Here is a 27,181-nt window from a genome sequence, read left to right as displayed (position 1 = left end):
TCCCTCCCCTCTCGGCACTGTGCTCATTTGTACACATAACATATTTTGTTAACGAGGTGCATATCTCCAGGAGTCCACTGATCTCGATGACGTTGTCTTGTTTTGCTCTGTTTCGCTTTCCCGTCTCCCCGTTTCGGACCGTGAGCCCGTCAATGGGCAGGGACGGCCTCTATCTGTTGCCGAACTGTACGTTCCAAGGGCTCAGTCCAGTGCTCTGCACGTAGTAAGCGCTCAATAAATACCACTGAACGGATGAACGGAAGGCACTCGATAAACAGGATCGACTGACAGAATGTAACCGGCAATGTGAGAGAGGGCCCCGCCAACTCTTCGGCCCACATGGCTCCTACCTGGATCGCAAAAGGACTGCACCGCAGGAAACTTTCGGGTCCAGACAAGGCCGTGCTGTAAAAAAAACGGCCCTCGACCCCAGGGTTGGAGAATCCCTCACTTCACTTACCCACCACTGTAGGTTTGCCGCATGCAGGCGAAGGCTTCCAGCCCAAACCAGGTTCCGTAGGTGAAGCAGACACCCCAGGAGCTGATCGAGGAAGCGAGAGAGACGAAGGGAAATCTCGCCGAGGTCCCAAAGCGAACCCCGAGAAGCACGCCACGCCTCGACAGAAGCTCGCCGTCGGCGGGCAACGGGTCCGCTGATCGTCACGCGGTACCCTCCCACGCGTTTAGTACGGTGCTTTGCCCGCGGTAAGCCCTCGATAAGTACGCCTGAATGAATGGCACGACACAACGCTTGGTTTGCCCGCAAACGGGAGACATTTCAGGGCGCGGGTTACATCATCTGAGCTTACATCAGTAAGTAAGGCTTCCTGGGTCAAAGGATCTCTTTTGCAGTTCAAGGCGATTTCAAGACCGAGACTTGGTTTTACATGGGAGAATCCCCGGGATACCTCCTTCCTATTCATATATATTGCTAGGTGTCCTCAGTAGCCTAGGGGCCGGTCGGTCATATTAAAAACAGAGATCTCCTCCCAGAAGCCATCTGACAAACATCCACCACAGGGTACGCACGCGAAAGGAGAATTATTTTCTAAGACTGTCAAAATGACCGGCACACGTGGAAAAGTTGGGCCATCTTGGAAAGAAAAGAAACAGTCTTTCCATTAGGAATTCATCAGCGCGGCTCGGTGGAAAGAGCCCGGGCTTCGGAGTCAGAGGTCATGGGTTCGACTCCCGGCTCTGCCGCTTGTCGGCTGGGTGACCGCGGGCGAGTCGCTTCACTTCTCTGTGCCTCAGTGACCTCATCTGTAAAATGGGGATCAACCGTGAGCCTCACGTGGGACGACCTGATCACCCTGCATCTCCCCCAGCGCTTAGGACGCTGCTCTGCGCCTAGTAAGCGCTTAACAAATACCAACGTTATTATTATTGTTATTTTTAGTAGGCCGAAGTAAGGGTACTATCAGTCCTCCGGACCAGGCGGGAACGTGACTGCTAATTCTGTTGCACCGCACTCTCCCAAGCGCTTGGCAGAGGGCTCTGCACAGAGTCGGCACTCAACAAATACGAGGGGCTGACCGCGAGGTAAGTTTAAAGACCACAGAAGCGCCAAGGCCCGCGCTACGTTACCCTCTATCCTAAATGAAAAGAGACCACGCGGCTAGAAGCCGTACGCCCTAGTGGACAGATCACGGGCCTGGGGGTCAGAAGGACCTGGGTTCTAATCACGGCTCCCCGACCTGTCCGGTGTGCGACCCGGGGCAAGTCGCTTCACTTCCGTGGGCCTCGTCACCTCTCCTGTAAAATGGGGATTAAGGCTGTGAGCCCCGAGCGGGACGGGGACTGCGTCGACCCGACGATGTCCGTCTCCCCCCGCGAGACCGTGAGCTCACCGTGGGCAGGGACTGTCACCGTTTATTGTTGCACTGTACTTTCCCAAGCGCCTGATCAATACGATTCAACGAACGAATCTTCCCCAGTGCTTGCTTAGTACAGTGCCTGGCACACGGGCTTAGCAAAAACCGCTTAACCGAACCACCACACAGCTAGACTTTGCCTAACTGGACGAGGTGTAAGACGACGATATACTTACCCTTCCCAAGATCCGTCGGTCCTCTGTACTTGTCGGCAATAATTCAATCCTTCCTGAAGAGTTTCCCTAGGAAAAAAAGAGACGATTTTGCCCAAGGCGGTTTCAAAGCACTCGTTTGCAACCCCGGTTTCAAGCTACTTTATGTGTTTTCATGTTCCTGCCTAAAAAAGGAGGGATTCCTTCAGAGGATCTGAACGCCTCTCGGGCAAAAGCCCGGATCGGTGGAAAAGAGCACGGGCTTGAGGAGCCGGAGACCTGGGCTACCGTCCCGGGTCTACGGTAGTTCTCTGCGCCTCCGTTTCATCGTCTGTAAAATGGGGAGAAGAAACCCAATTTCACACGGGGATGTTGAAGACAAAACAGCGCCCAGGGAAAAGAAGAATGCCATAGAAATCCAAAGTAAAAGGACGCTGTGGTCATCAAAAAGCCTCCGACTGTCCTATGATGAGAATTTGGCATATTTCCACTCAGACACGAAGCTGAAACGGTTGTTCCCCTCCCTTGAAGAACAATCCCTTCAGCCACAGAAATAAAAGATGACGTTCTAAGAGCGAAAATAAAAGCTGTCTATTCTCTATCTCGCTATCTGGTCGTGTTTCGCCTTTAAAAGAACCAAATGGACAGGGCTTAAAGGGCACATTCAATTTCTTGGCGGCACCAGATCTGACCCGGAGGGGCCACTTCGAAATGACTTTCCAGAAAAGACACGCTATTCAAGAGGCGAAGCGCCATCGGGTTTGGACGAGTACGGCGGCCGGCTCGGCAAGTCCGCCGTAGGAATGTTCCATTCTCTGATATTACAAAGCCGCGGGCTGTCTCCGTGAAAACTGCCCAGAAGTGAAAACGTGCAACGGTTCGTCTTGTCGGGGTGATGTGGGATCGTTACCTAATCCGCCTCTCCCCACCGTCATTCACCCTTCGCCTCGCAGTGAGGCGGAGACCGGATTGGAACCGGCTGCTCTCCTGCAAGTGCCGTGGTCCACTGGGACCCGATCTTCTCTTATCTGTTCCAATGTTCAGTACAGCGGTTGGCACATAATAAGCGGTCTAACGAACACCACGGTTGTCATCATCATCATCATCATCCACCGACGATAACAACTGACCGTGGCCAGCCCCAAATCGGGGCGGGGGGGGGAGGCCCGGAAGGGGCGGGAAGCCCCGATCCGGGCTTCCCTGAGACTCGGGCAGTTAGCCGCCCGACACGGGCCTGGGAGTCGGAGGGCCCGGGATCTAATCCCGCCCCGCCGCCTGCCCGCCGTGGGACCTTGAGCAAGTCGCTGAACCTCCCCGGGCCTCACCTGCAAAATGGGGGTCCGACGCCTTTTCTCCCTCCTACCCGGGAGCCCGCCGTGGGACCCGATTCTCTTGTATCTAGTACAGTGCTCGACAGGTTGTAAGCGCTTGACAAATACCACCGTAGCCATCACTCTCACCCGATCTCCTGGGCTCGATGCTCGGGGAACTGCCGGTGGAAATGCTTCAGGGCCTGCATTACCGCCGACGTGCACTCCACGTAGGTGTAGTCTATCATGATGTCCCCTGAGACAGAGAAGAGATTGAGGCGGGCTCGCCGGGGCCGGCGGCAGCGCCGCGGCCGGGCCCCGGGGAGCCACGCGGGAGAATCACGGTCGGGTCCGGACCCGAACCCCGTCGGCCACGTTCCCGGCCGCTCCGTGGACCGTTGGCCGGACGGCGGCCCGCCGCCTTGGAGAAATCACGCTAGGGGATCTCGGCGGTTTCTAGCTCAGTGCCCCCCGTCAAGCCCGGTCCCGGGGCAGTTTCCGCCGCCTTTCCCCCTCCTGGTTCTCAGCGGTCCTCCCCCAGGGTGGATGAGGGCAAGCAAGAGAAGCAGTGTGGCCCAGCGGACAGAGCACGGGCCCGGGTGTCAGAAGGACGAGGGCTCTAATCCCGGCTCCGCCGCTCGTCTGCGGTGTGACCGCGGGCGAGCGGCTTCGCTTCTCTGGGCCTCGGATACCTCATCTGTAAAAGGGGATGAGCCTCCTGTGGAACCCGGACCGTATCCCACTTGATTCGCTAGTATCTACCTTAATGCTGAGGACAGTGCCCGGCACGCGGTAAGCGTTTAATAATGTTGGTATTATGTGCAGAGCACCGTTCCGAGCGCTGGGGGAGATACGGGGTCATCGGGTTGTCCCACGGGAGACTCACGGTCTTAATCCCCATTTTACGGACGAGGGAACCGAGGCACAGGGAAGTGAAGCGACTCGCCCACGGTCACCCAGCTGACAAGTGGCAGAGCCGGGATTCGAACCCACGAACTCTGACTCCCAAGCCCGGGCTCTTTCCACGGAGCCATACGCACCATAAAAAAACAAAGGATTTACCGATCAGTGTGGGGGCACCTACTCAGGTAGCCTGATTAAAGCGCTCAGTACAGCGATCTGCACACAGTAAGCGCTCGATAAATAGGAGTGATCGATTAAAGCGTTCTGATTCCCGTCTTAATTCCTCCCGCCAAACGGCTCGGTATCGGGAATCACAGATCAGCCATTTCCGAGACAGAAAATGACTTCAATCCAAAACGCCGGAGCAAATCGGCAGCAGGGTGAGTTTCCGGACCAGGGTCCGACGCTCGGGTCTCGTTTTCCACCCCCCGGGCCTCGTGGCTCTGACCAGGTAGTTTCCCACTCCAATCTGATTCTTGCTCTGACATCGATCAGCAGTATTTACTGAGCGCTTACTGGACGCGGAGTCACGTACTAAGCGCTTGGCGGCGAAAGGCGGCAGGCTTAGCTCACACGGTGTAAGGGCGCGTCCCTCGGAATCTCCAATCCACCCACCGTCAGTCGGGCAGTGCGGCTGACGAGCTCCGCGAGGAGTCTGGTTTATAAGACCGAACTGGAAGGCGGGGGAAGTGAGGCGCTCTGAGCGGAGACGGGGTGATTGAGGAACGAGCCCCTCTCCCGGGTTTCATCACCGGCACGTGCGACTCCCTTTGTCAGAAGAGAGCCGGCGCTTCGACAAAGGACGCTTACGATTAAAATCAGCGGGTCGACCACAGGGTGACGGTCCTTACCAAATACCTCCGAGGGGTTTAGGAGCTCCAGCAGCCGACCCCCACGCTTGGTCTCATAGGTGGCAAATCCTCCGTCGGAATTCCTCATGCTCAGCAGCTACACGGAGGCAGGGGAGGAAACGGCGAGAGCCGAACGAGTCCGCCGGCGCTTCCCCGGAGAGATACGCCGTCGGCTGGAGACGGCGGCCCGACGGTCCGTCACCCCGAGAACGGCCCGGACCGAGCAAAGCTACGCCGGGGGGGGGGGGGGGGGGGCGTCGCCCGTCAAAGCCGGGCCCCGGGGAGCTGCACGGGGAAGGTGTCTGTCGACTCCGTCGCGTCGTTACCGTGTACTCTCCCAAGCGCTTAGTACAGTGCTCTGCACATAGGGATCGTCCAATAAATACAATGAATCGACTGATTCCAGACGAGATCTCGGGTCTCGACCGTGAACCGAGTCTCCCATCTGGATCGGTGGTGGATGATGATAACTGTGGTATTTGTTAAGCGCTTATTATGTGCCAACCACTGCACTGAACATTGTCATTACCCTATTTATTTTCTCATTACATTACCCTGTTTATTTTGTCACTACCCTATTTATTTTGTTAACGAGATGTACCTCACCCTGATTCTATTTATTTGCTATCGTTTTAATGAGACGTTCTTCCCCTCGATTCCCTCTACCGCCATCGTTCTCGTCCGTCCGTCTCCCCCGATTAGACCGTGAGCCCGTCAGAGGGCGGGGACCGTCTCTATCTGTTACCCATTTGTCCTTTCCAAGCGCTTAGTACAGTACAGTGCTCTGCACATAGTGAGCGCTCAGTAAATACTATCGAGTGAACGAATGAATGGATAAGGGCAAATCCGGTCCCGTGTGGGGCTCTCATTCTAAGTAGGGAGGAGAACGCCCGTTAAGTCCCCAATTTACAGAACTGAGGCACAGAGAAGTTAAGCGACCGGCACAGGGTCACCCAGCAGATGGAGGCCGAGATTAAAAGCCAGGTCCTCCGACACCCAGGCCCGTGCTCTCTCCACTACATCGGGCTGCTTCTCTGTAAAGACCGTAATCGCCCCTCTGGGCCGTGAGCTCGCTGTGGACGGGGAATGTGTCTGTGACAGTGTACTCTCCCAAGAGCTCAGTACAGTGCTTTGCACACATTAAGCGCTCGACAAATACGACCGACTGAAGACTGCACGGGGGAAATCGATGCTAGTGCCGGTGAGTTGCGCAGCACCCGTTCCCCCCCGCCTGCCACCTTCCTGCTGGGGCGCAGAGGGCAACGAGGGAATAAGCGGGCGGGGCGGCAGCACGGCGTGAAGCGCACGCGCGGCCTCGGCCTACGTTAGCCAGCCACGGGCGGAACCGGGACGAGAATCCCGAGCCCGATTCCCAGAGCAGTGCTACCGCCCCTGGACCGAGAGCAGGGCGGCTCCAAGATTACGGAATGCCCCCGAGGAAGCCGAGGAGATGTCCGCAAGATACCTGTTAGGCTTGAAGGTGGCAGCTTGCCTACTTAATCAATCAATCAATAGTAGTTATTGAGCGCTTACTATGTGCAGAGCACTGTACTAAGCCCTTGGGAGAGTACAAGGGAATGAACAGACGTGTTCCCCGAGCTTGCAGTCTAGAGGGGGAATCCAGACACTAACACGAATAAACGACGTACAACAGAAAGCTTAAAGATAGGTGCACAAGTGTCGCGCAGTGGGGTGGGGTGAATATCAGATATTTAAAGGTCACGGATTTAAGCGCGAAGACGAGACGGGGAAAGGGGCTTAATCGGGGAAGGCCTCTTCATTCATTCATTCATTCAACAGCATTTATCGAGCGCTTCCTATGCGCGGAGCACCGGACTAAGCGCTCGGAATGGACAAATCGGTAACAGGTAGAGAGGGTCCCCGCCCTCCGACGGGCGCACGGTCTAATCGGCCCCTGGGAGCACACGTGACCTTAACGGTGCTTTGAAGGTGGAGACGGTGGTGACCGCCCTGCATCTCCCCCAGCGCTTAGAACGGTGCTCCGCACGTAGTAAGCGCTTAACAGATACCAACATTATCATTACCTGGCATACGTGGAAGGGGAGGGAATCCCCGGCTGGGGGGGGGGGGGGGAGGAGGCGGAAAAAGGGTCGGCAGCGAGATGGACAAGATCGGGGCGGAGTGAGCGCGCGCCGGAGCTAGAGGAGCCGGGTGTGAGGGCTGGGCTGTGGGAGGAGAGACCGGGGAGGTGAGACGACCGAGGGCTTTAAGGCCAACGGTAAGGAGTTTGCGTCCGCTGCCGGGGATCACAGGACGAACGTGGCACCGCAGACTCCAGAGGGACCTCTCCGGAAAAGCCAAACACCCGATTCAGAGAATCTGCTTCTGGCTCCAGCTATTCTGCCGACAGGGTGGCGTCTCCTGGAACCAGAAGGAACGGGCAGAGGGTCCTCGAGCTCTTACCACGTCGACGGCGTCACACAGTCTCTCCTTGGGAATGTGGTCGGTGACGAAAGGACACTTCTCCTGCAGCAACATGGCGGCCTTCAGGCCCTCGGCCGTGCAGTCCGCAACGATCCAGCCACAGTCCCGGGTGCTGAAGGGGAATCCGCCCTGAGGGAGGAAAAAAAGAGCTCTTTAGAGGACGGGAGAAGATGGGAGAAGATTCCTTTTCAGGCCCCGCAGCGTGTTCAATGAGGCGGGATTGCTGTCCCCTCCCCGACCGCTCCCCCGCCGCCCCAACACCGACAGAGGGAGGCCTGGGCTTCTTCGGTTAGGTATCCGGGCCAAACGGTCGACGCGTGAGTCACGGTGATCCCACTCAAGAGAACGAGGTTCGGGTCGGCTCGTATGCCCCACCATTTTCCAATCAAGATACTTGAAGCTCGGGAAACCACATATATCTGTCATTTATTTCTTCGATTAAACGTCCGCCTCCCCCTCTAGACTGTGAGCTCGTTGTGGGCAGGAACGTGTCATCTGTTGTTATGCTGTACTCTCCCAAGTACTCAGTACAGTGCGTCGCACACGTTGAGTGCTCAATAAATACGACTGAACGAATGAATGAATGAATGAATGAATGAATGAGGTGCTAAAGGATCTCTTTCCCCGTAGGGACAGCAAGCTGGAATGGGATACAGGTCGACACCCTGGCTTTAATTCCCTCTATCAGGGTTTCCGCAACCAGAGAGAGCTCTCTCAGCACGGCGCGTTTCCTGACGTCCATTCCCAGAGGTCGCGAATCGGGGCTTCTGTAGGTTCTGCCTCTTCTGGTGTCGATCGACCGCATTTATTTTGAGCGCTTACTGGATGCAGAGCGCCGTACTGAGCGCTTGGAAGAACACAGTACCACCGAATTGGTAGTGTGTGGGATGCTAAATTCCGATACCTAATTGACGAATTAACTGTGGTATCTGTTAAGCACCTGCTCTGGGCCAAGCAACTTATTAAGCCCTAGGGAAGGTATAAGATAATGGGGTCAGGCGGATGTCGTCTGACAGTGGGCTCGCCTAGGGTCGACGCAAGCTAATCGGGTTAGACGGATGTCGTCTGACAATGGACTCTCGGTCTCCGTGGAAGGAAGAACGGGTATTTGATCCCCGCTTTTCAACCGAGGAAACCGAGGGCCGGCCGAGTCGAGTGACTCGGCTGGGGTCACGCGGCCGGCAGAGCGGTGGAACGGGAAACAGTAACCCCGGCCTCTGACTTCCAGGCCCGTGTTCTTTCCCGAAGGCCACGGTCCTTCCCCGGGGCCAGCAGCAGCCGCTGTACGCGCACCCGAGGGTACGGCGCGCGAGCCGTTGGAGCTGCCCGTCCCGTCGGGGTCACCGAAGCTCATTTCCTCCAGGTGGCGAAGGTCCTTCCGACTTCCGGCAGCTGCCCCGGATACCCGCACCGCCACACTGTCCCCGCTTCTCTCCCTCGGTCGACCCACGGTATTTACCGAGCCCTGACGGCGTGCGGAGCACCGTACTGAGCTCTTGGGAGGGTACAGCGTTAACGGAGTCGGCAGACGCTCCCCGCCCACAAGGAACTTCCTACGGTCAACTCGGGAGAGCTACGTCCCACGGGAGTCGAGGGGGGGGGGCCGAGAACGGTCTCTACCCTGGCAGAAAGAGCGGGCTGGCAAACAGGTCGGGCTACAGGCCAGCTCCAAGTAAAGGCTGTCCCAAGAGACTGCCCTTAAGAGGTCACTCTGGAAGCCGGCCCTGAGCAGCGTGCACCGGGGAGGACGGGCCCAACCTCCTGGGACCGACAACAGGGAACCGAAACGATGCTCGGGAGACAGAACGAAACCGGTGAAATCAGGTAAATCCGCGGCAGGTTCCCGAAAGCTTCCGTTGTACACCCGTCTCGTACTACACCTTGTTCATCTGGCGATAGTACTTCTGGTAATCGGGAGGGTTATCTGGGACCTAGGTAAAAAAAAAAAAAAAAAACCACCAAGTCTCTTCAGGAGAGGTCTCTTCCTCTTAAACGATGCCGCAACAGACGGAGCAACAGTACCGAAGGCCACAGAAACGAAGGAGCTGCACCGGAGGTCACCGTTCTAGACTTCGGTAGAGCATTTTGATTCTATTCCACGGGGCGTCCTAACCGGTAAGCTGAGAGAGTATGACCTTGGCCACATGACCCCTGGCGCAGTCAGAGTTGGCTCGAGAATCCAGCGGGCTGAGGATCGACCTCCGGAAGGGATTTCCGTGGGGCGGGAGGAGGGATCCCTTCCTCATCAGCCGGATGAAACACCGGCATATGCTACCAAGAGGCAGGGTGTCTCTCTTTTCGGTATTTGGGGACGACGAGGACGGTATCTGTTAAGCGCTCACTACGTGCCGAGCACCGTCCTAGGTGCTCGTTCCTAGGTTCTACGTGTCAAGCGCTGTGCTTAAAGCGATGGGGTAATAACAGGATCATCAGGGCAGATACAGTTCCCATCCCACACCGAGCTCTAGATAGGAGGGGTGTCGGGTACGGAAACCCCGTTTTCAGAAAAGACAACTGGGGGGGGACAGAGAGCAGGCAACTGGCAGGGCCATGATTAGAACCCAGGTCCTCTCACTCTCAGGCCCCTGCTCTTTCCACTAGACCACACCGCTTCTTAAGCATCCAAGGACGGACTGGTTCTTCACGTATTATTCCCGGACGTGCCCGAAGGCAGGGAGATGGACCAGGTGCCTTCCTGAAGTCCCTTCCCCATCCTGGGATTCCGTAATCCTGCGGAGAGGCAAAGAAGCCCGGTGTCTCACCGGAGAGAGCGCGAGAAGGGCTTCTCTGCAAACCATTCCTAACGCTTTACACGTTCCCTCTAAAAAAGCCTCTCCTTTCCTTTCAACAGTCGCGCTGTTCCCTGGGGGGACGCCGGAACGGCAGCCAACACGCCAGTGGCTTCAGGATTTGCCCCTAGGAGACACAAAGGCCGCGGCGGGGAGCGTGGTTCTCACCTGGGAAATTCTAAGATAGTCATGTGCAAGCTTCAGACAAGAAAAGAGTTCCGGTCTGTCTTGAGCACCGGCCTAGAAAGGAGGAGAAGAAAGGGAAAAAATGAGGGCTGAGAAGGAATACCATTCCGGGTTACTTATTTTCAATCAATCATATTTACTGAGCTCTTACTGTATGCCAAACACCACTCCGTGCTTGACAGAGTACAATACAGAGGCGGTAGCCGTGTTCCCCGCTCGCGAGGAGCTGGCGGGAATTACGCCCAGTGCGGCCTTCCAACTGTTACACGGCTATGTCGTGCAGATGTAAAGTTTCAGTCGATCAACCGCTGGTATTTATTGAGCGTTTACTCTGTGCAGAGCACTGTGCTGAACATCTGGGAGAGTGCGACGCAACCGACGCAGTCCCTGTTCGCACAAGGAGCTTACGGTCTTCAAGGGGGGAGACAGACACTCATTGTGGCTCAGTGGAAAGAGCCTGGGCTTCGGAGTCCGAGGTCATGAGTTCGACTCCCGGCTCTGCCACCCGTGTGACTGTGGGCGGGTCGCTTCCCTTCTCCGGGCCTCAGTTGCCTCATCTGTAAAACGGGGATTAACCGTGAGCCTCGCGGGGGACGACCTGACGACCCTGGATCTCCCCCAGCGCTCAGAACAGTGCTCTGCACACGGTAGGCGCTTCACAAATACCGACATTATTATTATTCAAATTGATCGTAGATAACAGGAGGGCATGTGACCATTTACGTAAGTACTCCGGCGCCGGGGTGAGCGTCAAAGTGCTTAAGGGGGACGTAGCCAGGCGCGCGGCTAACGCAGAGGGGAGGGCAGACGGGGAAAATTTAAAATAATACCAAAATTCATCGAAAATCTTTCGGCCATTCTTTCACAAGGGAAGATCCAGGGCACCCAAGGGCTATGTTTTTGCAAAGAGCCAAATGAGAATAAAAGAAAGCAAAATACCTCAAGGAAAGCTTGGATGGCAAATGCCGTATCCCAGAGCTGGGAGCCATTGGTGCCCTAGAAAGGAAGAAAGATAAGGATTTACGCACTGAGCCTAAAAGATGGGAAGAACAGGAGTACCAGTTATCGCTAACAGAGGGGATACCGTCTAAAACTCCGACAGTTACCACAGAGCGATGCATTCTAACGCTGACCCACTAGCAGCCAATTTTCCTTCCGGTAACTCAGCATCAAAGATCTCTTATTTCCCCCTCGGTCAAAACACACCGTATCCTGCGAAGAGTTGGGACTGAGAGAGACGGAGCCGGAAGTGGTAATAAATGAAACTTAAAACTCCTCTCTCTATTTTTAAGGCCAAATATTCAGGCAACTAAAATATCGGTGCCTATTCCTTTGCAGGAGAACATGTGTGAATGGGACAGTAATCTGTATCAAACCGGTTTAAACCTTGGCATAAACTTCCGGAAGGACCAGTCATGGGCCTAGGGGAAGAACTGACTCAACATTCCTCCCTTCTCAGCGGCAGACACCAACCTTTGAGGTTGGAAGAGAAATGCTTCTCCCGGGAACTTTCCTATTCTACTCCCCTCACGAGTAGAGGGTAAATCTTTGGCTCTTCTGAGTCACACTGACAGCCTCTTAGATTTTGACAAATTTTTAAAGCAGGCTGTGATATAAACGACGGAGTCTCCCCCCGGGGAGGAACGGCTGAGCCTCAACTCTGGGACCAGTGGGATTTACTGAACGCTCACTACGCACAGAGCACAACGTAAGCATCGGCTGGCGCGAGCTCCGATCAAGGAGTTTACGACCTACCGAGCAATCCGTCGTATTTATTCAGGGCTTACTGTACGCAGAGCACCGTATCGGTACGCGGGAGAATACAATGTGACACAGTTGATAGGTTCCCCGCCCACAGTGACCTTACAGTCTAGAGGGTGAGACAGGCATCAGTATAAATACCTAATGGATACGTACATAGTAACGATGACGATGCTGGTATCTGTTACGCGCTTACTACGTGCAGAGCGCTGTCCTAAGCGCTGGGGGAGATGCAGGGCAATCAGGCTGTCCCACGTGGGGCTCTCGGTTAATCCCCATTTCACGTAAGTGCTGCGGGGCCGGCGGGGGAACTCGATAATCTAGTGGGGGATCTTACAACCCGATCACGAGGGGGATCTTAAACTACCGAATGTCCTAACGTCCCGATTTACACGATGGAATCGGTGACATTTCCTGAACACCTACCGTGCAGGACGCGGAACTAAGAGCCCGGGACAGTACATTATAACCGAATTGACGGAACGTTCCCTGCCCGCCGGGATCTCAGTGTCTCGAGGAGACAAGCGTTAAAATAAATCATGAATGTGTACGTGAGGGCTTTGGGGCTGAGGGTGGGGTGAATATCCAATGCCGGAGGGGTGCAGACACAAGTGGATGGGTGGCCCATCAAAAAGAGAGAGTAGGGGAAATGAGGGCACAGAGAAGGTCTGGAGACGTGATTCTGGGAGGGTTTTGAAGGTGGGGGAGAGAAACGGTCTGACGGATACAAACTGGGAGAAAGCTCCAGGCCAGCGGGAGGACGGGGTCAAGGAGTCGGCGGCGAGACGGACGAGATGGAGGCAGGGCGCCTAGGTCGGCTTTAGAGGAGCCAAGTACGTGGGCTGGGTGGTAGGAGGAAATGGGCAAGGTACGGCGGGAGGGGGGGAACCGGTTAAGTGCCTAAAGCCGACGGTAAGGAGCTTCCGTTGGACGCAGAGGTGGATCGGAGGCGACTGAGGAGTGAGGGGATGCGAAATGATCAGGGCAGCGGAGTGAAGTGAGGACTGGGGTGAGGCGAGAAAAGAGGCACGCAAGTCAGAGGAGAGGTGGATGCAGGAGTCGAGACGGGATACGCTAAGTGCTCGATCCGCACAGTAGCAGCCTAGATGAAGAGGAAACGGAAAAGGCAGATTTTAGCCAAGTTCCAACGGTAAAATCGACAGGATTCGGTGACCCGGGATCAGCGGAAAGAGCCCGGGGTTGGGAGTCCGAGGTCATTGGTTCTAATCCCGGCTCCGCCGCCGGTCAGCTGTGTGCCTTTGGGTAAGTCACTTCACTTCTCTGCGCCTCAGTAACCTCATCTGCAAAAGGGGGATTAAAGACTGTGAGCCCCACACGGGACGATCCCATTACCTTGTATCTACCCCAGCGCTTAGAACAGTGCCTGGCACCTGGTAAGCGCTTAACAAATATCACTACGGTTATTATGATATTACGTTTTGGTCTTGTGAGACAAGGAGGATGGCAGTGCTGCCTACAGCGATAGCAAAGTCTTGTAGCAAAGAGAAGCAGCGTGGCTCAGTGGAAAGAGCCCGGGCTTGGGAGTCAGACGTCACGGGTTCGAATCCCAGCTCCGCCACTCGTCAGCCGTGTGACTGTGGGCGAGTCACTTCACTTCTCTGGGCCTCAGTGCCCTCATCTGTAAAATGGGGATGAAGACTGTGCGCCTCACGTGGGACAACCTGACGACCCTGTATCTCCCCCAGCGCTTAGAACGGTGCTCGGCACACGGTGAGCGCTTAACGAATACCAACATTATTACCGCGGGGGAGGGCTTGGGTGGGAATCAATCAACGGTTCTTACTGAGCGCTTACTGTGTGCGGAGCACCGTTCTGAGCGCTTGGGAGAGTGCAGTGTAACCGAGTCGGTAGTCGAGTTCCCTGTCCACGACAAACCGACGGTCCGGGTAGAAGCCACGGGGGCCACTGAGTTCTCCAAGGTGTAGACGGAGAACAGAAGGGGATTCAGAACAGAAGGCCTGACGGACTTCCACAGTTACAGGGTGGGAGGCAGAGAAAAAAGCCCGCGAAGGAGACCGAGGGATGGCACGGATGCCGACAAAGGAACAGCGCAGCCGAGACGGAGGACTGGGAGTCGGGGCCCGCCGCATGACCTAGGGCAACTTAGAGTGTAGGAGGGTCAGGAACCGGAAGACAGGAAGCGGAGGCCGCTGGTGTAGACAACTCGCTCAAGGAGTCTGGAGAGGAATGGTAGGAAGGAGAGGAGGCGATAACTGGAGGGAGTCGTGGGGGTCACGGGGAGATACGCGAGCGTGTCTGAAAGCGCTAGGGCAGAAGCCGCCGCAGAGCGAACGGCTGAAACGGTGACCGGGGAGGAAGCAAGTGTCTGGATAAGGAGCAGAGGGACAGGGTCGAAAGAAGAGGTGGAGGGGACAGATCTCGAGAGGAGGCGGGAGATCTCGTCCTGAGATTCCGCCGGGAAAGATGGGAGAGTCAATTCACGGGGCAGGAGGAGGGTGGGGTTGAAACAGCCGCATCTACCTGGAAATCAATTTCCTCCATAAAACTGCCCAACCTTCTAAATGCACCCGAAGATTCATTACCTGCATCTTCATGCCATCGAGCCCCAGCCTGTGTGAAGATAAGAAAAAAAGTTATCTGGGAAGAAGCCAGGGCAGCAGGCCGGATCGTCCCGCTAACTCCCACAAGGCGGAACCGTTGGATGTAGAATCCTAGACAGGTGGGCTTTTCCGATCTAATTCAGTAAAATTCAGCCTCCCTCTCCAGGGTGCTCCTGGCTTGAGCCCAGTAGGCAGAAACTCTGCAAAGTCCAGTGTGCCCAAACCCTGCAATGGAAAATGATTTTCCCGAGGAGCGGGGCCACCCAACGCCCCTACGCGTGGTGGCCCACAGCTCTGGCTGCGCACACGGGACTCCTCGATCATCATCGTCTCAGCGCTTAGAACGGTGCTCGGCACGTAGTAAGCGCTTAACAGATATCATGAAAAAAAATGGAAATTACCGAGTGCTTACTGCATGCCGAGCACTGTACTAACCGCTTGGGAGGGTACAATACGGCAGAATTGGTAAACGGGTTCCCCGCCCACAACGGGATTACGGTCTAGAAGGACCTCCAGCTCCAACGTACTTTCCCAAGTGGTCGGTACAGTGCTCCGCACACAGTAAGCGCTCAATGACTACGACTGAACGAATGAACACGCAGCAGCGGTCCTGACGGATGAACATCAGGATCTGTACGGCCTTCTCCGGTCCTGATTTTCAGAGGGGCCAACGGGCGTTAGAATCAAATCGAAGAGGCCCATTTCACTCAAGTAGCTGTAAGCTCGTTTTGGGCAGGGAACCTGTCCGACAACTGTTACACTGTGCTCTCTCCAGTGCTTGCTACGGTGCGCTGCACACAGAAAGCGCTCAATAAATACCACCGGTCGACTGATTCCGTTCAGCCAGGTAACCAGAAAACGGGGAGGCGGTACGAGGTTATCGTAATCAGTCACGTTTATTGACTGCTGTCTGCGGAGCGCCATACTAAACGCTTGGAAAAGCACAATACCATAGGATCGGTAAACACGACGCCTGCCCACAAGGAGCTTTCACTCTAGGTTCAAGCCCTCTGACCTGCCCCTGAAGACTGAGCCCATGCCGGCCTGTAGATGCATGGAAGCTCAGCTTAGGCCAAATCTTCCCCAGCTACCTGTCGCTTGAGGAGAAAACGACCTTGCAGAAACCCAAGTTGGATAGAGAGGACCAAGAAATGGGAACCCCCCCCCCCCCCCCAGAAAAGTAGGGGAGGACGAAAAAGGTAAAAGGAAAAGAACAGTACTGGAAAGAGGAAAAGGAGGAAGAAAAAAGTGTTGAGTAGAAGACAAGAAAAACAACAGGGAGGAAAGAAAGAGAACAAATGAAAAAATCCAGGAAATCTCAGGGGAAAGAACAGGAAGCAGGAGGGCATAGGGCAGATACTCAGGGCAGGGCACAGCAAGTCAAGAAGAGGGTCGACAGCACACGGGTCAACGTGCGAGGAAAAGAAAAGAGAAAATACGAACGACAGGTGAGGAGAGGACACAATCCAGGAGCAGGACAGGGAGACTTGGGAGAGAACCCAAAGCCTGAAAAGTCAAAGAAAAACGTGTGGCAGAGAGAAGAGGGTAGTTGGAAAATAGCGAGTCCACGCAAGAGAGCAGATGATCCATGAACCACAGGATGCCGATCCCCGAGGATTCTAATTCGAGGATCGGGGAGACTTGTTCTGCGGGACATACTGGACTCCGCAGAGAGGGCTGAGGGACAGAGGAAACCCAGAGCACAAGTATCTTTATCCGAGTCACGACACTGAGAAGGAATTAGAAACTGTGACGCTGGGACCTCTCCTCAACCGGGAAGATTTTCCACCCGCTGCTAGTACAGCCTATACACTTGAAAGGTTTCCCTTTCAAGTTTTTGAGAACTCGCTGTCTGGCCTTTTTTCCTCCCTAAGGGTCTACTTCCCGTCGCAAATAGGCTCCTTGACGGCAAGTACCCATCTACGTTACCGTTTTCCTTCCACGTTTTCCCAGACCCTGGTTTACCGATCTGCATAAGGCATTTAGTAATAATAATACTAATATTTGTTAAGCGCTTACTACGTGCCAAGCACTGAACTAAGCCCTGAGATAGAATCAAGATATTCAGGTTGGACACACGAGACTATCCCACGTTTACCCGTGCGCTATCATCCCTCTTCTCGACTTGCTCTGCCCTGCCCTGAGTATCTGCCTTATGCCCACCTCCTTCCTGTTCTTTCCCCTGAGATTTCCTGGATTTTTTCATTTGTTTCTTCTCTTTCTTTCCTCCCTTTTCTTTTTCTTGTCTTCTACCCAATGTTTTTTTTTTCTTCTTCCTTTTCCTCTTTCCAATACTGTTCTCTTCCTTTTACCTTTCTCACCCTCCCCTACTTTTCTGGGGGGTTTTCCCCACTGTTCGGTCCTCCCTATCCAACTTGGGTTTCTGCGAAGTCATTTTCTCCTCAAGGGACGGAAGGGAGTAGGATTCAATTCCCATTTTATGGACGACAAAACTGGGTCATAGAAAAGTCATTTTTCCAAGGTCACGCAGCAGACAAGTGGCAGAACTGGGATTAAGAACCCAGGTCTTCCGACTCCCGGGCCGCTGTTCTTTTCATTAGGCCAGACTGCTTCCGCAGTAATATATTACTCAGGGCAACAATGGGAATAAGAATGGCAAATTCAAACACGGATATCTGGAAACGCTCCGGGCTTAACGGAAACGCCTGCCCACCCCACTTCAAAAGAAAATTCGACCACGCCGGACAGACAGAAATCTTGCTCTAGGCTCTCGCCATGCCTGTGTAACCGCTTTCCACTCCTCTATCCTCTTGCATGATTATAAGAAACGGCGATTCCTAGCGAAAAGAGCACGGGCCGGGGAGTCAGAGGTCCTGGGTTCTATCCTGGCTCTACCATTTGCTTGCTGTGTGACTCTGGGCGAGTCACTTGACTTCTCTGGGCCTCCGTTTCCTCATCCGTAAAATGGAGATTCAATCCTACCCCTTCCTGTTTACCCTGTGAGCCCCATGTGGGACAGGGGCTGTGTCCAACCTGATTATACTGTATCTACCACATGCTCAGTACAGCGCTCGGTACGCAGTAAGCACTTAACAAACGCCGTAATTAATTAACTGCAGCTACACGAGACCCACAGCTTTACCCCCTGATACTCTTCAGGACTTTCCATTTTCCCCGTACTCAAAGATGCCAGATGGATACAATGTTTGAACTTATTTCAGAACTACACATTAAAAAGCCAGGGGGATGATCCATCTCTACTACTGTGGAAAAACCTGAGATTCTTCCAACGCACTTTCCCGCTTCACCGCAGCAGACCTCCCATGGAGTTGAGTCTACAATGAAATGGATCTAAGGGCTACAGAGCACCCACAGAGCTTTAGGTCCTCGACGTGGTATGGCCCATTTATAAATGCAGCTGGGAAAGAACCTGGCTTTCAGAATCCACAATAAGAGGCGTTATCTCGGGGCTCGAAGGGATCGTTGCTCATCAAGCCCGTCATTTTCTTATCGGAATTTACCACAGGTAATCTGGAATCCTGGAGACGTGTTCTTGGAACACCGACGAAGTTGACCCGTCCACGTACCATCGGACCAGCATGTTAATGGTCTTAGAAATCTGCGAGAGAGAGAAACCGAGGTACCGTTAGTAAGTGTCGGTTTAATTCGTAAGGGGAGTGGAGTATCTTGGAGCAAAATGCTCATCGTATCCTCCGTGCATCTGGAAAGCCGAGGGGTTTGATTCCTTGGGAAGTGGCTACCGACCCCACGCCTGGCATCTTCCTGGTAATCAAATCATTTTCCGATCTAGTATGACGCATAAAAAAGGGATTACGTCCCAGTGAGAAAAGACTCAGCAGCCCACTCCACACAAGGCAAAATCAATTTCTTCTCAAGCGAGGAAAAAAGACTAAATTCCAAACCCACACGGTTCTTAATAACAACCACCACCACCACGGTCTCTGTTAAGCGCTAACTATGTGCAAAGCACTGTTCTAAGCGCGGGGGGCGGGGGGATACGAGGTGGTCAGGTTGTCCCACGTGGGGCTCAAAGTCTTCATGCCCATTTTACAGAAGAGGGAACTGAGGCCCGGAGAAGTGAAGTGACCTGCCCAAAGTCACACAGCCGCTAAGTGGCGGAGCCGGGATGAGAACCCATGACCTCCGACTCCTAGGCCCGGGCTCTTTCCGCTGAGCCGCGCTGCTTCTCTGCTGGTTCTCGATGAGGCAAGCAAAAGCATCCTAGTTCTTCTTGACTTTACATTTAGAGAGTAGCTGAAAGAAGTCCGTTTGAGGCTGCAGAGTCGAGACCCTCTCCCTCCTCCTCCCGCGACCACATGACTGAGGCTTCGGGGACCGGGCCCAGAACACTTTCCTTCTGGCTCTTATACTCTTTCTTCCAGAAAAAAAGAAAAAATTCAACCTTGCCAAACTTTGCTGTTGTGTTCTGCGGTGCACTTTCAGAAAGTAAAGGGTCTGCTGCATTGAGAACAGATAACCGAAGAGCGGAACAGGAGAGACGGATATAAACTGCAGGCACTGAGGAGTCCCGCATCCTTTCGAAACAGACAAGTGAGAAAGCACAGCTTTGTGCTGCACAATAATAATAATAATCACGGTATCGGTTGAGCGCTCGCCATGTGCCAAGCCCCGTTCTAAGCTCTCGGTCGGACACGGTCCCTGTCCCACGTGGGGCTCCCACTCTTAATCCTCATTTTACAGATGAGGTAAGCGAGGCCCGGAGAGGCGACTCGCCCCAGGTCGCTCGGCGGCCAAGGAGCGGAGCCGGGATTAGAACCCAGGTCCTTCCGACCGCCAGTATCTGCATCCGATGGGCGGCTCTCTCCCTTGGCCCAGTCTGGGGTCCCCAGTGAATTTCCTGGTCGGACGTGGGGAGGACTCATCCGAGGGGCAGGTTCGACGGGCGCGTACCGGGCCGATGCTGATGCACTTGGTGAACCTGTCGTCGGCCCGGATGTGGTCATACAGCTTGACGATGGCTCGCTTCCTCAAACTGGAAATGTGGTGGGTTTCGTACAGGTTAAGTATCGCTGGAATGAGAAGAGAGAGAGAGAGATACATACATCCACTGTGACCCGGACCATCTCCGTGCCTCTATAGAAAAAAAGACGCCCCGAGGCCCGGACGCGGGAAAGTTCCTGTGGGCAAATTATTTCAAAACTACAGCCGGGTTTCTTGGAAGCAATTCAGGGAAAACAGAAGACGGCGGTCAAAGCGGTTGCCAGGCCAAAGGCAACAGGACTTCGCTTCTGACAAAACACGTGTTTTCGCCGCCCACGTCGGCTAGGGTGGTCTGAGGGAATCAAGAAACGTCCGCCCGACAACGAGAGGGTGTCCGGTAACGGCAAACCAAGGGGTTGGAAGACGCGGCTTCCGGAGACGCGCGTGGCTTCGGACTGGGGGAGTACAACGGGTCCGAGTTCCCCGGAACGCCGGGCTTTGGACGATCGCCACGCTCGCTTCACGGGAGGACGCTCTACACTTGGATGGAATTCAAGGTCTCGTTCCCTAACTTCGGTGCAGTGGTCGCGGTGAGGGATACAGGGTCAACCGATCCCACGGCAAGGGAGATGACTACGGCACGGGGGAGAGCGAAACGTCGTAAGAACTGGGAACGAGGGCCGTAACGAAAAGGAACTGCCCCTCTGGCGGGGAACTAGGGACGAGAGCTGACAGGGGGAAAATTAAATCGCTTGGAGGCGACAGCCGCCGTCGCTCTAAGACCTCCCACTTTAACAGGCTCTGATTCTTCCCATCTTCCTGTTCGGACTATTAACGTGGGCCAAGTGGACACAGAGCGTAACGCGACCTTAACCTCTCCATCAGCAGCAGCGTTAATGATATTTACTGAGCGCTCACTCTGTGCTTGGGAGAGTATGATACAGCAGGGTTGGCAGACAACGTTCCCTCCCTCGGTGAACGAGGAGGAACATTTCCCCGTTCTACAGTCGAGAAAGATAGTAGGGATTTGCTTCTCCTCACGTTAATATTTCATTCTAATGAGGGGTTTTCATTCGAGATTTCCAAACTCCAGGTTGGTGTTTGAGTGACAGAGGAGGTTAGGGTCAGGCTGAACCGCAGTATCCTCCATGAAGAGCAGGTCTCACACTCTGCTGAAAGTCCGGAGCCCGGCAGACGACACGCGGTCAGTACAGCACTCTGCACGTAGCCATAAATACCATGACCGATGCGACTGGGCAACGGGAAATTATTCTTTCCTTTCCCCCCCCCCCCCCCCCCGACCTACGTCTTTAACGGCCCCATCTCTTCGCCCGCTTTTAGCGGCTCAATTAGAAGCATCGGGGACACGTTCCAATCGACGCCGTCCGCTGGCACGCGCATCTGCCTCCCGGAAAGGGAGGGAAGAGGTCAGTCTCTACGGCTCCCTTTAGAAGCAGTAAAGGAGATGAAGCGTACGAAGTAGCACGTCTAGGAAACCTCAGGTGACACGATCCGGTCAAGGGACTACCCACCATAAACGACCGTAAGCAGCCAGCTGTGCGGTGTGTACTTATCACAGGATGCTATGTTATTTCTCTGGGCTGGCCAATCGATGCTGGAATAGTCCTGGATGTAGAGTTCCTACAAGAAAGAAAACGTTCTAAAAACAGTGCAAATTCACGTCCGTGCGTCGGCCGCCACCGGAAGGAACTGACCCTGCTCTCACTGAAATCCAGCAGACTCATCTGTGGGACCAAAAGAGTGACTTCGAATTTCACTCACTTTATCCTAACTTCACCAGATAACCTTAAAGGCATTCAAAATAATACCGTAGCGGAGTCAGATAAATGCCCCGCTTTTTGCAAAGTTTTGCAACGCCGAAGTAGGAGAGGGGCTAAAATGGGAGGAAGTAGAGCAGTAGGGGGAGTTGGAGGAAAAAAAGGGAAGAATTCGAGATGGCGTTTACCACGTCTACCGCACTCTCCCAAGTGCCGCACGGGCAGGAAGCAGCGGGGCTCAGTGGAAAGAGCCCGGGCTTCGGAGTCAGGGGCCGTGGGTTCGACGCCCGGCTCTGCCGCGCGTCAGCCGTGTGACTGTGGGCGGGTCACTTCACTTCTCTGGGCCTCAGTGACCTCCTCTGTAAAATGGGGATTAACCGTGAGCCTCACGTGGGACGACCTGACGACCCCGTGTCGACCCCAGCGCTTAGAACGGTGCTCGGCACACAGGAAGGGCTGAACAAATACAGTATTATATATCAGGCACTCTTCCTGACTCCAAGTGCAGCCGGTTTTAAAAACGAAACTCTCCCTCCCCAGTATAAACCCGCTCTAAGGCATTACAGCACTCTGCCCTTCCCTTTCTTTTTTAAACCTCGACTTGCCCTGTTATCGTCTGCGGACAACTGGCGGTTTTTGTTTTGCGAAAGAAACCAAAAAGAGACGTTTTATTTCCTTCTCGGAAATTGGGGGGGGGGGAGGGGGGGGGTCGGAGGGAGGAATTCTGCACTGAAGGCAATTATGCCAGCAAAGACGGTACTTTGTCTTTGGATGGCACCCTGGGTTTTAGACCACATCGGTCCTCCCTACACCATCAGGGTATCAGGGAACATCCGTCGGTCTGAAAGGCTGCGATATCAGAGGCACCCATCAAGTTTTCCTTATTACGTGGCTCATCGACACTTCAACCTTCCCCGTTAGAGGAAAACCGAGTGCACGCCGCAGATGGGAACGATTCGCTTTTAATTACCCGCCCTGGTGTCTTCCTGCCTAATCCAACGGCCCCGCCATAAACTTCGGTGATATTTTAGCGGCCTTGACATTACCGCCATCAAATAACAACGAGGGCGTCTCAAACTCACTCTCAGGCTTGGGAGCCTAATTATTCGAAGCCGTGTGATTGTGGGCAGGGCGCTCAACTTCTCTGTGCCTCAGCTACCTCATCTGTGAAACGGGGATTGAGACCGTGAGCCCCACGCGAGACAACCTGATTCCCCCGGGTCTACCCCAGCGCTCACAACAGTGCTCTGCACATAGCAAGCGCCTAACAAATACCAACGTTGTCATTATTATTATTTGGGGAGACACTGACGTCCATTGAAAGAATGCAATCTCCCAACGCATTTACGCTCTAGCGAGCTCCGTTCCATAACGATCCCAGTTATTACGGTCGGATTCCGCGGAAAGGATCGCCGGCTGAGAAGCGTCGACTGGGACAGAGGAATTCACCTTCCCTTCTCCGGCATCATCTCGGGGTGAACTAGCCCGCGACTATCGAATCGAAAGAGCGAACGTCGAAACGTTCATCGGGTTAAAGGACGGAGAGAGCCCGGGGATGGAGTTCACCTGTCGGAGACTCTGAACCAGTTCATCTTCTTTGGCAGCTAGCCGCGTTGCGTAGCAGTAGCTCATGGGGAGATAGACCTGCCGACAGTGACACCACAGCGTTGAGGGGTGGGCGGGGGCCCAGTCGGGAAACAGCCTGCAAAAGGTGGACAGTGAGCGTGTGAGAGCGATCCGATCGCGTGGGAAAAAGGGCCGTTCCCTCGCAGACACGGGCCATCGCCTCTCCAACTACCGGCGCGCCCTGAGCGGGCTGAAACCTGAGGTGAAAGGGGGCCCGGGCGTGACCCACGCCACTCCGAGAAGAGGGAGCGGCTCCGGCCCGAGCTGAAACGGCAGAGGAGCGGCGTGGCCTAGTGGGAATAATAATGATGTTGGTATTTGTTGAGCGCTTACTATGTGCCGCGCACTGTTCCGAGCGCCGCGGTAGGTGCAGGGTAATCACGTTGTCCCACGTGAGGGTCACAGTCTTCAGCCCCGTTTTCCAGATGAGGGAACTGAGGCCCAGAGAGGTCAAGTGACTCGGCCACAGTCACACAGCTGACAAGGGGCAGGGTCGGGATACGAACCCACGTCCTCTGACTCCCAAGGCCGGGCTCTCTCCACCGAGGCACGCTGCTTCTCAGGGAAGAGCACGGGCCTGGGAGTCGGAGGACCCGGGCCCAATCCCGGCTCTGCCGTTAGTCTCCTGGGCGCTTGCCGCGGGCAGGGAAGCGACCGGCTCCACCGCTCGTCGGCTGTGTGGCTTTGGGCAAGTCGCTTAACCCCTCTGTGCCTCGGTTACCTCCTCTGTAAAAATGGGGATTAAGACTGTGAGCCCCATGTACGCCAACCTGATTAACTTGAACCTACCCCGGCGCTTAGTAACGGTGCTCGGCACGTAGTAAACGCTTAACAAATACCATCATTATCCGTTTTACGTTATACAGTCCTCTCCCAAGCGCTCGGTAACGATAAGGATGGCATTTGTTAAGCACTTACTCTGTACCGAGCGCTGTCCACGGCAGTGGGGTGAAAATGATGCCGGTGTTCGTTAAGCGCTACTATGTGCCGAGCTCTGTTCTAAGCGCCGGGGCAGGCACGGGGGAATCAGGTCGTCCCACGTGGGGCTCACGGTCTTCATCCCCATTTTCCAGATGAGGGAACTGAGGCACTGAGAAGTTAAGTGACTTGCCCAAACTCACACAGCTAGGTAATCAGGTCGTCCCCACGTGGGGCTCACAGTCTTAATCCCCATTTTCCAGTTGAGGGAACCGAGGCACAGAGAAGTGAAGTGGCTTGCCCAGGGTCACGCAGTCAACAAGCGGCAGAGCCGGGGATCAGAACCCACGTCCTCCGATTCCCGAGCCCGCGCTCTTTCCAGTACGGATCTCGGCCTACGGTAAGCGCTCAGTGAACCCGAATGACCGAGTGACGACCGACTGGCTGATCTTGGGCAAGTCACTTAACTTCGCCGTGCCTCGATTTCCTCACCTGTGAAAGAGCGATCCGACGCTTGTTCTCCCTCACGCCGAGTAAGACCTGTGAGCCCTAGGTGGGGCAGGGTCCAACCTGATTAACCTGTATCTCCCCCAGTGCTCGGAACGGTGCTGGACCCGTCGTAAAGGACTTAGCAAATACCACGATGAAAGCAGGCGAATAAATATCGGTTGAAATTCATGCGCACCACATTTCAGGAAAGAGGGTGTTCAATCCTTCCCAGCTGTAAACGTTCAGGATGGCCAACCAGAATTTACCCCACGAAGGGATACCGACGGCACCTCCTGGAAAGGAGAGACAAAATCGAGACCCATTAGTGAAGCTCACCGGGGTCGGGGACGGGGGAGGACGGGGGCCCTCCCATCGTCACCCAGCCGACGGCTGCTCTCCTCTTAACCTACGTCCAACGGACCCATCCGTCAGGCATCTACCGGGCATCCGCCGTGCGCAGAGCACTGAACTAAGCGCCTGGGGGAGTACGAAGTAACAGAGTCGGCAGGCACATTCCCCGCCCCAGAACAAGTTGACAGTCCGGACGGGGAGACAGACATTAACATAAATACATAGATTACGGGCCCGTACACAAGCGCTGTGGGCTGAGGGAGGGGTGAATAAAGGGCGCAAATTCAAGCGCAAGGGCAGTTGAAAAGGGAGTGAGAGAAAAGGAGACGGGGACTTCGTTCATTCAATCGTATTTACTGAGCACTCAGTGTGTGCAGAGCACTCTACTAAGCACCTGGGAGAGCACGATACGACAAGAAGCACATTCCTCGCCCGCAGTGAGCTTACAGTCTGGGGGGGGGGAGGCCTCTTGGACATGTGGTCTTAGAAGGATTTTTGAAGGTGGGGAGAGTGACCACCTGTCAGATAAGAGGAGGGAAGGCGTTCCAGGCTAAAGGCGGGACTCGGGCGAGGGATCGCCGGCGAGACAGACGAGACTGAGGTACAGGGAGTTGGCTGGCGTTAGAGGAGCAGAGCGTGTGGGCTGAAATGAAGTAGGAGAGAGGCAAGGAGAGATAGGAGGGGGTCGGCGATTCACCGCTTGAAAGTCGACGGGAAGGAATTTCGGTATAACGTGGAGGTGGACGGGCCGCCCCCGGAACCACGTGAGGAGCGGGGAATACTCGGACTGAAGAGTTTCGTAGACAAACGATCCGGACGGCAGAGTGAGGTACGGACCGGAGCGGGGGGAATAAGGAGGTCAACAAAGATGCCGACGCAGCATTCGAGGGGGGAGAGGATACCTGCTCGATCACACGGTCGCAGTCTGGATGGCGAGGAAAGGGCGGATTTTAGCAATGCTGCGAATCAATCGATCACGTTTCCTGAGCGCCTGCTGTGCGCAGAGCACTCTACTAAGAGCTTAAAGGTTACACCGTCAGGATGCGGTGACTGAATATGTGGGGCGAATGAGAGAGAAGAGCCGAAGATAACGCCAAGGTTAGGGCTCGTGAGACGGAGACGACGACGGTGCCGTCTACGGTGATGGGAAAGTCAGGAGGAGGACAGAGTTTAGGTGGGGGAAAAGGAGTTCTTCCTTTTCGGCCGGGGCCGAGACGGAGAAAACCCACGGCGGCTTAGAAAATGCTGTCCCGCGCACCCGTTGGTACGTGGAGAGCCCTGTTCTAAATACGCCTACTCATAAACTGAAATCTCAGTTATGAAAGGCTTCGTGATGCAAAGAGTTTACGAAATCACGAAAGCTAAAGACAGGGAGAACCTGAAACGCTCGTTCATCGCGTTTCGCGTCCAGGAAGGCCGAGGACGCGCCCACTGGAAGGCGGTAGATGCGGAAGCGACGAGAGAGAACATTTCACACGGCTGAGGGTCCGCAGATGCAATCTGTGAGCAGAGGAATTTGTCCAGGCTGCAGGTATTTAACAGGGTCAAGAAGAGTGATCTATAATGGGTAACGAGAGGGAAAGCCAGTGAAACGGGGGGAGAGGTTAGAACCTTAGGAACCATTCTGAGAGAACCACCACCTCTAGATGGTGAAATCCATCTCGGCAGAGGAAGTGCTCAACAAATCCCACTGATGATAACCATCGTCACCAAACGTCCTCCGAGGATCCTGTTGCCACGGTCGACGAGGGATCCTGGCTTGGATGGAACCCGGACTCAACCCGTTCATCCATTCATTCGCTAGTATTTACTGGGCGCTTACTATGTGCAGAGCACTGGACTAAGCGCTTGGGATGGGCAGATCGGCAACAGATAGAGACAGGCCCTGCCCACTGACGGACTCACGGTCTAATCGGGGGAGACCGGCAGACGAAAACTATAGCAATAAAGTAGAACCGAGGGGACGGGCATCTCGTTAAAACAACAGCAATAAATGGAATCAAGGGGCTGTACGGCTCATTAACGAAATAAATAGGGTGAGCAAAATATACACGACCGAGCGGACGGGCACAGTGCCGAGGGGAGGGGAAGGGAGAGGGGGAGGGGCGGAGGGAAAGAGGGGGGACGGCATCCGGCCCACCTTCTCACCCTCACGATCGAATCATTTTAAGAATCCGAAGAAACCAGATCACATCGTGGACACGTTAAATAAAAGAGGTGAAAAGAGTATTAACCGGGCTCCG

At 54.7% G+C, this 27,181-nt stretch overlaps 1 protein-coding gene across 3 annotated transcripts in view; it reads right to left on the bottom strand.

Annotated features, from left to right (window-relative positions):
* Window positions 1–27,181, bottom strand: part of LSS (lanosterol synthase) — a 45,688-nt gene that overhangs the window by 5,693 nt on the left and 12,814 nt on the right. For all 3 annotated transcript variants that reach the window (XM_029068619.2, XM_039912496.1, XM_029068620.2), the window contains 14 exons: window positions 24,784–24,880; window positions 23,121–23,256; window positions 21,309–21,417; window positions 19,747–19,865; window positions 18,336–18,433; window positions 14,836–14,863; window positions 11,450–11,506; window positions 10,493–10,564; window positions 9,416–9,466; window positions 7,515–7,664; window positions 5,091–5,187; window positions 3,487–3,592; window positions 2,051–2,116; window positions 461–541 (listed from right to left, as the gene is read on the bottom strand). In XM_029068619.2, the coding sequence (XP_028924452.1) occupies window positions 461–541; window positions 2,051–2,116; window positions 3,487–3,592; window positions 5,091–5,187; window positions 7,515–7,664; window positions 9,416–9,466; window positions 10,493–10,564; window positions 11,450–11,506; window positions 14,836–14,863; window positions 18,336–18,433; window positions 19,747–19,865; window positions 21,309–21,417; window positions 23,121–23,256; window positions 24,784–24,880 (1,267 nt within the window). The remainder of the gene's footprint in view (window positions 1–460; window positions 542–2,050; window positions 2,117–3,486; window positions 3,593–5,090; window positions 5,188–7,514; window positions 7,665–9,415; window positions 9,467–10,492; window positions 10,565–11,449; window positions 11,507–14,835; window positions 14,864–18,335; window positions 18,434–19,746; window positions 19,866–21,308; window positions 21,418–23,120; window positions 23,257–24,783; window positions 24,881–27,181) is intronic.

Source organism: Ornithorhynchus anatinus, chromosome 7 (genome assembly GCF_004115215.2).
Source record: "Ornithorhynchus anatinus isolate Pmale09 chromosome 7, mOrnAna1.pri.v4, whole genome shotgun sequence".
NCBI lineage: Eukaryota > Metazoa > Chordata > Mammalia > Monotremata > Ornithorhynchidae > Ornithorhynchus > Ornithorhynchus anatinus.
Note: the sequence above shows the minus strand (reverse complement) of the source record. Positions and strands in the feature narration are given on the sequence as shown.